Genomic DNA, 11,565 nt, shown 5'->3' with positions numbered 1-11,565 from the left:
TATGAGGTAAACATACTGTTCTACTGCACTACTCCAGCACACAAGTAAATAGGGTGTTGGAAGTACAAGATTTAACTGTGACTTGTTTGCTCAGCTGCTCACAGCATGAAGACCTAGAGTCCTCTGATTCTTATTTGCTTTGCGTTTAGTAGGTCAGTTTCTACAGCTGAGCACAGTGATGGGATGAACCCCCTCTGGTGGAAATGTAGTTGTTCTAGTCGGAAAACAAGAACAGCTGGTTTCTCTCTGATTATTTACTTTTGTTGAGGTTGAATATGTTTAGTGTGTACGTTGTATTAATTGTTTGGTTTGACTGGCTGCCATCGTTACATTTGAGTACTTTCACTGAGAGGCTATTGAAACATTGTAAATTCACTTTGGATAAGAACTCCTTGACTGAATACCTTAAAAAAAACCATAAACTTAAAGGTCCCATATTGTAAAAAGGGAGATTTTCATGTCTTTTTTTATTATAAAGCAGGTTTAAGTGCTATAAATACTGTGACATGCTCAATCCATGGAGAAATACACACCGCCCGTATTCAGAAACTGTGCCTTTAAACGAGCTGTCAGGGTTTCTGTAACTTTGTGATGTCACAAATATACAATATATCAACCATTTTACAGTTTTAAATGTAAACATTCTAAATGTGTCCCAGTTATTTTCCTGTTGCAGTGTATGGTTGCGTCCGAAAAAACCTCAGTATGAAACCAATAGTACGTGAATTGCATACTAAATAAGGAAGGCAACGCTGGACACTACGGCGGCATAAATATCCCACAATTCAATGCAGTAGTGACGACAACGTTCATGACAGACTTTGACGTACGGCTCTGTAACGTCTATAACGCTTCAGTTTAACTGTAAGTATAAGATTTCACTTTGCTATGTATAATATATATTTGAGCTACTATTTACTTTTTACATAGAAAACAGATGTTTATATGATATGATGCAGCACTTACCCAGTAGTATATAAACTAAAGTATCTAAATTGACTCTGAATTGAGGAAGTACAACATTAAAATGTATTTGTTAGTGATAAAAAATAAAAAAGATTCTATAAGAATATAAGACTTTGAAATGAGCTGTTCTGCATAATGACTTTTAATACTTTCAGTACATTTAGCTGATAATACTTTTGTACTTTTACTTAATTAACATTCTGAATTAAGGGCTTTTACTTGTAACAGTGTATTTTTAGACTACGTTATTTGTACTTTTACATAAGTAAAAGATCTGAGTACTTCTTCCACCACTGTCTAGGTCTCTGCATATGGCCTCTACCTGCCTGGTGCCACTGAAATATACTATATATATATATATATACATATATAAAAGACAATGTTCCTCTGAAAGGCTGCAGCTGCTTTTTCCTACATACTTTTAGTACAGCGATCCAACCCACAGTACACATGACTCAGCCTGTTATTGACGGTGAAATGTGACGACTTGCTGCCCTCAGGTGGTTCAACTCTGGTCTGTTTCTTTATTTTCCTGCTGGAAAAAGAAAGACTGAAGATATGCAAATTAAAAAAAGAGTGATGTGTAAAAAGGGGTTGATATTCAGTTGCTTTTATGAAATGCAGCCCGTATAAAAACACTTACATTCTTTATGTCCTCCAACACTTTTAACAAGCCACAATAAATACTAAGCTAACAGGGTATGAATAACGGAAACTTTGAAGCCTCTAGAGCTATTTAAAGTTTAAAAATGTCTGTGCCACATCGTTTAGTAGTGCTGCTTTGTATGTTAAAAATTAGTTTCACAAATCATTGACATAATCTGAAAGTCCTCAGTCAGTATACTGCAATGTCTGACTTGACCTTTAAATGTGGGACATCTGTAACCTCATACTTTCAGCTGCACTGAAGTGCAAAGTATGTTGTCACTACAAGTAAAGGAATAAGAATCTATAAAAGAAAGTAAAGTTAAGTGCAAACACAAACCTGTCATCCATTTTCAACACACATCTATTGCATCTACACACACACCAAACATTTCAACTCTCAGAATTTAAAGGTGTTATTGATAACATTTTTATGTAGACGAATATTTAAAAAAAATATATATATATATACATCTACAGAGAAAGAAAGGTGCCGAATAAAAGTATGGCTTTTCTTGAAAAAAATTATTATGATTGTGAAATTAAAAATTTTTGGCGGGTCCAAAATTTATGTTTTGTTTACATCTGTGGAAGATATCTGACGTTTGGTATCACGTTGTATCTCTGTGTCGTCGGTTAGAGTGGGAAAAAAACGGATAAATGTCTGAGATTGACAGCGAGTGCCCGGCTACGACTTGTTGTGAAGTAAATGCAATGGAACAGGGGAGGGTGAATGTTATCAATAGCACCTTTAAAGCAGAATACACATTAAAAATACAATCAGAAAAGTGATAACAAACATCTGATGACGAAACAAAACCCCAAAATAAAAATAGTTGATTGACTTTTCCCCTTGCTTGAATATATTTTGTTCACAACACTCGTAGTATCTCTGGCTGAGAAGTCAGCAGTAAGGTACTGTACAATGGCGTGCTTGTTGGTTGAGCCGGCAGCTCAAACCACACAAAGCGTCCCTTTTTTCCACCCCCTCCGCTATCAGTCCAGTTCCTCCCCACGCAGTCCAAGCTCTTCTCTAACACTGCCAGGATCCACACCGTGACCTGCTTGCTTTAATGAGCTGGAGGTACCAGTCGGTGTCAGGTATGCTGTCCCGTCACAGGAAAGGGCTCTCTGCAGGGTTTCCTGGTATTGTCTAAACTTTGAGGCCCCTCAGTGCCTCGTTGGAAAATCTAGAAACAAACCGGAAGATCTGCTTCAAGTCTAAAAGCTTTTATTACATTCTGCACTGCAACTGAAGTCTTATTTTATTTCATGCTAAATAACTTCTTATTGTCTTTTTTAGGGTCTTATTTATAAAAAAATTATGTATTCGAATAATTAAAAAAACATCCATAGAGCCTTTAGAAAACTGCAGAATGGCTTTTCCTAAAAAAATAAATAAAATTATGATTGTGAATTAATCATTTTAAAAAATTTGGCGGGTCCAAAATGAATGTTTTGTTTATCTCTGTGGAAGATATCTGACATTTGGTTCCCACTTCTAACAAGGCTTGTGAGCCAATGGTAAAACGACGTTGGTATCACGTGTCTCACTCCGCTCGACAACAAAAACTGGCAACCACTTGAAGTGAAGTGAATGCAATGGAACCGGGGAGGCAGAGTGTGACATGTAGTGGCTGAATGTTAACAATAGCACCTTTAAACTAATGTATTCTGTTTAAAACAAACAGCAGAATTCCAGTCTTAAAATCAAGCATTTAACAATCCTTTATACCCCCTTTTGTCAGTTTTGTTGGTTTAAAAAAATAAATTAAAAAATTCTATTGAAGGGATTTTCTATAATATGTGTACTGTAACCGCAGGACAGACCAATCCAATGTGCACTTCTGGATTTCCTGAAACATTTCGGCTTCACTCTGGATCGTCTTGTTTTGCCGTCGTTTGGCTGCCTATTTCATCGGTGTTTCCTCTGCCAAATAACAAAGTCAAGTAAATGAGTAAAATGATTATATTTAGAAACAAGCAGGTGATTTTTTTTTTCTCAGTATCTTACCGTCTGTCTGTTCCGGCTCTTGAGCAGTGGTGCCATTAGATTCAGCAGCTTCTGTTTCTGTATCAATGATATGGACGTATGGATGTCAACCTTTTCATCATAATAAAAAAAAAATTGACAAAACAAATACAGAAAAACAGACTGAAACTCACGTGGCCTCTCGTGCCTCCCCCAGAAGTCTGTAGTGGAGGACAACAAGACAGTGGAAGTCATTAGATGTGTAAAGGTTTGCTTTTTAAGGCATAATTAGGTCATTTAAGTTACTGACCTGTTTCCCATGGCATGGATGCTGCAGGGAGAGAATTACAGCAGATAATATGTTAAGAAACATATTTAATATGTTAAGAAAATATGTCAAGAAACCTACTTTTCAAACTTACTTTTTTGGAAGAACCACATTCCTAGAGGAAATCAAAGAGAATGATTAATACTCCTCATCATCACAAATCATACACAACATCTGCTTGATTTAGAAAGTAGATATATGAGTTGTTCTCACCGGTTTTACATCTGTGGAGGGAAACCAGCAGCAGTACGGTGATCAGCAGACCGATGAAGACTGTGACTCCTGTGGAGATGTTCAGTTTTCCTCCGGGTGCTGTTGAACGACAAACAGCATCAATAGGTGGGCTTCACAGCGGGATGTTCTGGGTTGAAATTTAAATGTTACCTGATTCACCAGTGATGAGACGGTTGGGGACGGGTAGGCTGCTCTCCTGACTGACTGGATTCTCCAGCTCACAGATGATACTTGAACTGTCGTCCTGGAAGTAAATAATGACTATTACCAAACATTTATACACACATATACCATATTTACAACCTGGTGTCCCTACTGTATCTCAGTGTTTGTTTGAGAAATGGTAATTGAGAAACTAAATTTGACAACATGCGATTATTTGCACACAAATTTGAGAATAATTGCATTGTATGTACGCTTCGTCTTTCTATGACAATATAACTTATGAATCATTGATGTTTGAAGGATATTACAGTCGGCTGCAATGTTTTGAAAGTGAGGATTAAAGCCCCTATCAGACTTTGAAGTGTTTTGGAATCGAAGTGTTTTGCACACTGCTTTTGCGTTGCTGAGCGCCTCACGTTTTTACAAGCGCGCCATGAACGCCTCGAGTTGAAAAAAATGAATCTCAGCGCCCAACGTCAGTGTTTTTGTCATTGTAGTGACTTTTGCTGGATACCCAGCGCTATATGCGTTTACCAACCATGGTTACCGTGACCCTAACAGAAAACAGCAGGCCTGGAGGATGTTGCTAGAAGTCTCAAATCAAAACTGACAAGTCCCAAGTTGAGTTTTGAGTCCTAAACGAGTCATATTGCCCTCTGAACTAAATGTAACGCCATTTACGTCTCTGTAATTTTCAACCCGCACATTTTGCATACTACTATTAGTTTTTTGTTGACCACCGGCGCGTAGTTTTTATACGCGAACAAAATTATCTTCGGTATCCTTTTTTCGTAGTAACTTAACGTTCTACGTGGTTCTCTCCTGCAATTTGATTGGATGCTGTGGGATTTGATGAAACAACGTGGATCTGGGGAATTAAGTGTCGACTTGGAATGAATCGTTAGTCGATTCAGGAAATGAATTGATTCGTGGCACACTTATAAAATAACATACTTTTTAAAGGTCACATATTATACTCCATTTAAACTAGTTATTATAGGTCTCAGACACCTCCAAACCATGTCTCTGAAGTTTTTTTTTCAAAAAAACAATCAGATCATGCATTCCAGCATGTCTCTATAACCTCTGTTTCAGCCCATTTCCAAAAGTGCTGATTTCTGTGTCTGTAGCCTCTGTCTCCTCCCACTCTGCTCTGATTGGTCAGCGTTTTCTGTCAATCAAACGTCCTCAACAACAGCGTCACCCTCCCCCTCCCTCCCGGAGAAGCTCTCTCTCTCGCTCTCTCTCTGAGAGAGAGAGAGCGAGAGAGACGAGTGGAGAGATAGCAGCTAGAATAAAGTTTATAAACCACTTTAAAATTTATAAACCAGAAACTTCACCCAGCGCACGTTACCGGAGGAATCTGATCAGAAATCGGCGACACATGATGAACATCTGCGGTCCAGATTCCAGGTTTTCCTGACGGTTTCTCTCAGGTAAATAATGCTGTTTATATCTCTGTTAGTTAGCTCAGTGTTTACCTCATGCATCAACTCTGTAAACCGTAAACATACACTCTGTTTTACGTCTGTCTTTACAGATCCATCTGTGAGAAATGACCGACAGAATCATCCCAGAGGAGAGCAGACAGCTGAGAGCAGATAGCTGTGAGCAGACAGCTGAGAGCAGACAGCTGAGAGCAGATAGCTGTGAGCAGACAGCTGAGAGCAGACAGAGGAGAGCAGACAGCTGAGAGCAGATGGCTCTGTTTACATGGAGATACAAAGCTAACCCGGTAGCATGTAGCTAACCCGTTAGCATGTAGCTACATGCTAACGGGTTAGCTACATGCTACCGCTATGACACGGTGTGTAAACACAGCGACCATCAGGGTGGAAAATAGAAGATGTGAAACAGTAGTCAGTTCATTATTTCTGCTAAAAGATAAATGTATGGAAGATCAGAGTAATGGTATATTAGTTACAGTAGTAGCTGTCTCTGTGTTACCATGACTACAGACCACCGGAGCTTAGCTTACCATAGTTTACCAGAGCTGAAGACTTTCTCCTGTACCATGTTAACATAACTAACTAACAGGTGGGATGATTACAAATGCTGTGAATAATTAATATTGTCATCTGTCTACTCAAATAAAGTTTGACTGTGAAACAGAAATGTGTTGTGTTGCTTACAAGTCACTATTTACTACCTGTACTCTGCTACATGCATGACATCAAATATATATAATATATAAATATCATCTGTTTAAACAGTGTAATTACATAAAGCCTTTGTGAAAGAACATGTTATATTTAGATGATGGGAGTACATGAAGCCTGTTCTGCTGGTTCTTGCAGACTAACTGTAGGAGCTACTTTGCTCAAGTTCGGTTGAGGAGGAGAGACAGTGACGCGCTGTGGGGCGGGGTCAGCTACTGAAGGTTCTCTCTGGTTCGACCAGGAAACCCTCACGTGGCTTGCATTTCTCTAACGACGTCAGAATACAAGGAAAAAAGCGAATTTTTTTTCTGCACCCATTTCCGGACAAACGGAGGAGGAGAAAAAGAGAGAGGATGGTCTTTTATGATACTATGGTGGCCTGTAGACACACTGGGGACAGATATTGATGTTTAAAAGACATGGAAAAGTGCATTTTGCATAATAGGTGACCTTTAATCTTTGGGCTGGGGGGAAGGTATCAAGTACTTTCAAGTCAAAAGACTCAAGTCCAGGTGAAATCATGAGTCACTGGTGTTAAAGTCCATGTCAAGTTGCAAGTCTCTTGATTTTGTCGAGTCGTCAAATTTGTATGACTCGAGTCCCAAGTCATGGGCCTCTGCTATGTGGTATAAAATACCTTTGTAATGCGATGCTCCTTGGTTGAAGCTTTCACCGTGTCACCTGACTTCCACCTGTAGGAGACTGGTTCAGCGTCCGTGGTGTCTCCATCACAGGTCAACGTACAGCTGGTCTTCTCATCGTCACATGATTCACTAACAGTGGGTTTAGGGACGGGGGCTGTTGTTATTGGAGAAAAAAACTATTAGAAATAAGTCGCGATAAATCGGACTAAACAGTGTGGACGATTTCCGCTTACAGATGACGATGAGATGAGTTGTATTCTGGACCACGTCGTTGATTTCTGGCGTGTACAATCCACTGTCTTTTCGAGTCAGTCCTGTGATTGTCATCTCTCCACTTGTTGTGTTCAGGCTGCCACGCACTTTAAACAAACACCCACATGGAAAGATGGAACTCACTCCACTGCATAATTTAGCATTAATCAATCAAAACATTTGAATGAAGCACATTTGAATGAAGCACTCGGCTCAGGTATACCTAAGAACTGACGATAAGGATCCGTTTCCATTCCATCCCACTGCATGGCGATGTTATTACCCTCTTTCCAGATGATGGGGGGTTTTACAGGGATGGTGCCTGGTTTGAGGACGACTTCGTCGCCCACCTTTTTGTAGAGTTTCTTCACTGCGAGGAAAAAAAGAGGCTCAGTGTGTCTAAACATCCTTTAAATGGGCTTTCTGTTCACTGGACTGTTGTCAGATTAAAGGTAATGAAGATTAAGCTGTTGCCTTTAAACAAGCGGTTGGTTATTTTTAGTTTTTAGCCCAAAGGATTTGTTGCTTTATGTCATTGTAAATTAATTGTCTTCAGGGCTTGGGACTGTTGGTTGGACAAAAAAAGCAATTTGAGGATGTCAACTTGGCCCTGGGAAACTGTGATGAGCATTTTACAAACTAATCTGTGAGGTTCCTGGTAATATCATATGGGAATTTGGGGGGTTTCGATTTCAGAAACAATCAATTTTAAGACTCAGGCAGCATTAAGACCTTCATTATGGAGTTCAAATTTACAGAAAATATAAAATTTAACAGTTAATTTAAGAATTACAAAAAATCCCATGTATGTGTAAAATACACTCCGTTTTGTTAAAATAGTTTTTAGTTAATTTACTTGTTTTATTCTTACTACAGTTTTTTGCACCTACTTTTTTATTCTATTCTGTTCCTGTTCCTCTTCCATGTTCTCTTTCGCTTGGTATATTCGTACTTTTCTGTTCCGTCTTCTCTTCTCTTAGTAAGCTCAACTATTCTGTTTTATAATATTCTACTCAATTCCTAACTATTCTACCTTATGTACAACTATTTATCTACTCTTCTGCACTATTCTATAATATTGTATTCCTAACTGTTCTATTTCTACTCTTTTCTGCTGTATTCTATAATATTCTATTTCTAACTGTTCTGTTTCTACTCTATTCTATTATATTGTATTTCTAACTCTTCTATTTCTACACTTTTCTGTTCTGCTCTATTCTATTCTATTCTAAACTGTTCTATTTCTACTTTATTCTATAATGTTGTTTTTCTCACTATTACTATCACACTCTACTCGTTTCTGCTCTATTATATTATATACTGTTCTAATTCTACTCTATTCTACTGTATTGTATTTCTAACTGTTCTATTTCTACTCGTTTCTGCTCTATTCTATAATATTGTATATCTAACTGTTCTGTTTCTACTCTTTTCTGCTCTATTTTCTTGTGTTGTATTCCTAAATGTTCTATTTCTACTCTTTTCTGCTGTTTTCTATAATATTGCATTTCTAACTCTTCTATTTCTACTCTAGTCTATTCTATTGTATTTCTAACTGTTCTGTTTCTACTCGTTTCTGCTCTATTTTATCATATTTTCACATCTGTTCTATGTAGACCTATATAAACTCTATTTTCCTTTCAATACATTATTATATACTCTTTTCTGCTCTATTCTACTGTACAGTCCTCTACTCCTAACTGTTCTATGGTGCTGTTACATTATACTCTATTGTATTATTAGTATTATTATTATTATTAGATATTAGCCAGTAAATCTGGTTTTATTGCAGCTCCATGCTGTTTAAACTGGGTGTGGCCGTGAATCTGGTAAACTACAACACTGCGACACAACGTACAAACACAAACACCCATAAAACACACAACTTTTAACCCTGTTAGCTCATATAAAAGGTAAACTAACCCATAGATGGGAGAACTTACCGGGATCTGCGGACACGACAGCCAGGAGAACACACAGCCAGCCGGTCATGGCTTTCCCAGAAGGACACATCTTCTTCTCTTGGTCGGTTAAACTGTCAGAAACGAGAGGAAATCCAAGCTGCTGCTGCTCTGAACCCAGATAAACATAACCTTATTGAACAGATTAAAACATTATAGGTGAAGTAGGTCAGCTTTAAAAGCAGATAGGTAGGGTTGAATGGTGAGAAACGACTGGAAGATGCTGAAAGTGAAAGTTAAACATCTACAGGCTGACTGTGTGGTGTGGTGAGAGGTTGTTACTGCAGGCACAACACTTAAAAACACCCCTTTCTTGAAAAATCAATAGGCTCAATATTTTATTTATTTTATAGATTTACAAATCTAAGTTTTTCCTTTATTTGGTTTTACTCAGACATTTCCATAAACATACTTAGATTCAAGATTCAAGCCCTTTATTGTCATTGTGTAGTACAACGAAATTAAATTGTGACAATCCCATAGGTGCTAATGAAAAGATAATACAATAAAAAAGAGAGTGCAATATAAATATTAAAAATATAATATATAAAAATACAATATGTATATCGATGAGATGACCGTTTTGCCAGATTACTGCACAAAGTGTCCATCAGATAATTATATAGTTATTGCACAGCATCATATAATGATTGCACAGAGTGATCAGCATGTTATTGCACATATCTGTAACAGTAGATTTACAGTATTTACACTGCACAAGTGACAAAAAGTCCAAGCTTAATTAATTAGATACAAATATGAAGTAAACCAACTTTTTCACTTTTTACAATGAAATTATAGAACATGGGGTGCTTTTCATGTGAAATAAGATCAAATAAATAATAATTAAAAAAAATTACATTTAGGGAACATTTAGGGAATATTCTCATTAATATTCAAATGACATGCAGTGATTTGTTACCAAAGATGTGTATTTATTTTACATTAAAGGGTCCACTAGGTGGAGCAATAACTGAACAAACAACCAATGATTCGACAAAATCAAAGTGAAAGGTTAAAGGTGTTTATTAAAGATGACTAAAGGTTGACAAAAATGTGGTGGAGGTAGGGACAAAATGGTTGTGCCAAATAAACAAAATTAATAAATAAAACCTGGCCTAACTAAGTCTCTGCCTTCTTTAGAAACAACACAAACAAAAGGCTGACTAAAAAACAGTGGTGTACAAAACATACAGGGGTTGGCACCAACCAATAAATCTAGTGCTTCTAGATATGAACGAAACTACATGAAAAACCTTATCTTATCTTCTGCACAAGTCAAATGCTTCAGTAGAAATGAGTCAGAGAGAGAGAGAGCGGGCAGCCCAGAGTGTGCCTCTTTTGAATGCAGCGATTGGCTAGATGGCAGGAGAGTGAGCCAATCAGCAACTGAACAACTCTACACAGGTGGACTCCAATCACCTCCATTATTACTCATACCTGGCAGCACCTCCAAGACAAGGGGGAGGGGCAGAACAGGAGAGAGTACAGAACAGGAGAAAGGCTCTGCAGGCCTGTAACAAAAAGACTAAATGTAACTTTTTACATGTATACCTTTTTTTTTTATTGCCAATGTGTGAACAGGTTGTAACCTAAAAAAATTAGACCTTACGCAACTTTCTGGGTTTCCTCTATCTGCCTGTGGACTGCTTTTAATGTGTGCTATAGTCCGCTAACGCCAACAAACGACCAGCCCCGACCACAGCTCAGACTCCAACACAAACTCCACGGATGCACAAAAAAACTAAAAAAGTTATATCTAGTGAAGCCCGTCTTGCAAAACAGGAATGTGACCGACGTCAGACGAAAACTAGTGTTGTGGGAGTGGCGTAGGTCATTTTGGACAATAGCAGAGCCAGTGTGAAGAGTGTGTTCGTTCGTGGGAAGGGAGTGGTGAAGCACGAGAGAGAGAGCGGCGGCGAGTGTTTGAGAAAACGAGCGAGCGGCTGAGCAGAGGAGAGTTAGTTTAGCTTTGAGAATATCAAGGGAATGTACAGTGGAAGATGCAGTTTGTGCAGATTGACGGGGGTTAACTCCGGAGCGAGTAACATTATCGTCTCCGACCGAAAAGTTAACACTAGGATCAACATCGGCCGGGCCTTTCCCAAGCATGTGAAATATACAGTGATATTGTGGTTTTAGCTGCTAATGTTGCTAACGTTAATCAACATGATGCCTGTCAATCACGTTCAGTCGAGAGTGAGCAGCAGGACGCTGTCGTTGACTTAAGGTGTCACTG

At 38.2% G+C, this 11,565-nt stretch overlaps 1 protein-coding gene across 2 annotated transcripts; it reads right to left on the bottom strand.

Moving 5' to 3' along the window:
- Positions 1 to 1,557: 1,557 nt before the first annotated feature.
- LOC141762847 (cell adhesion molecule CEACAM1-like) lies at positions 1,558 to 9,599 on the bottom strand. Of its 2 annotated transcripts, none has more exons than XM_074626928.1 (11): positions 9,309 to 9,599; positions 7,589 to 7,735; positions 7,347 to 7,472; positions 7,107 to 7,267; positions 4,296 to 4,389; positions 4,125 to 4,223; positions 4,006 to 4,026; positions 3,894 to 3,914; positions 3,778 to 3,804; positions 3,626 to 3,682; positions 1,558 to 3,541 (listed from the first exon to the last, which is right to left on the bottom strand). In XM_074626928.1, exons 1-11 carry the CDS (start codon positions 9,376 to 9,378, stop codon positions 3,522 to 3,524), a joined length of 843 nt encoding a protein of 280 aa, XP_074483029.1. In that variant the 5' UTR covers positions 9,379 to 9,599; the 3' UTR covers positions 1,558 to 3,521. The 2 variants fall into 2 exon arrangements, with proteins under 2 accessions (XP_074483029.1, XP_074483030.1); XM_074626929.1 differs by having other exon boundaries at positions 4,305 to 4,389.
- Between the last annotated feature and the right edge of the window lie 1,966 nt (positions 9,600 to 11,565).

Source organism: Sebastes fasciatus, chromosome 24 (genome assembly GCF_043250625.1).
Source record: "Sebastes fasciatus isolate fSebFas1 chromosome 24, fSebFas1.pri, whole genome shotgun sequence".
Classification (NCBI taxonomy): domain Eukaryota; kingdom Metazoa; phylum Chordata; class Actinopteri; order Perciformes; family Sebastidae; genus Sebastes; species Sebastes fasciatus.
The sequence above is the reverse complement of the archived record's forward strand: the minus strand, read 5'-3'. Positions and strand labels throughout refer to the sequence as shown.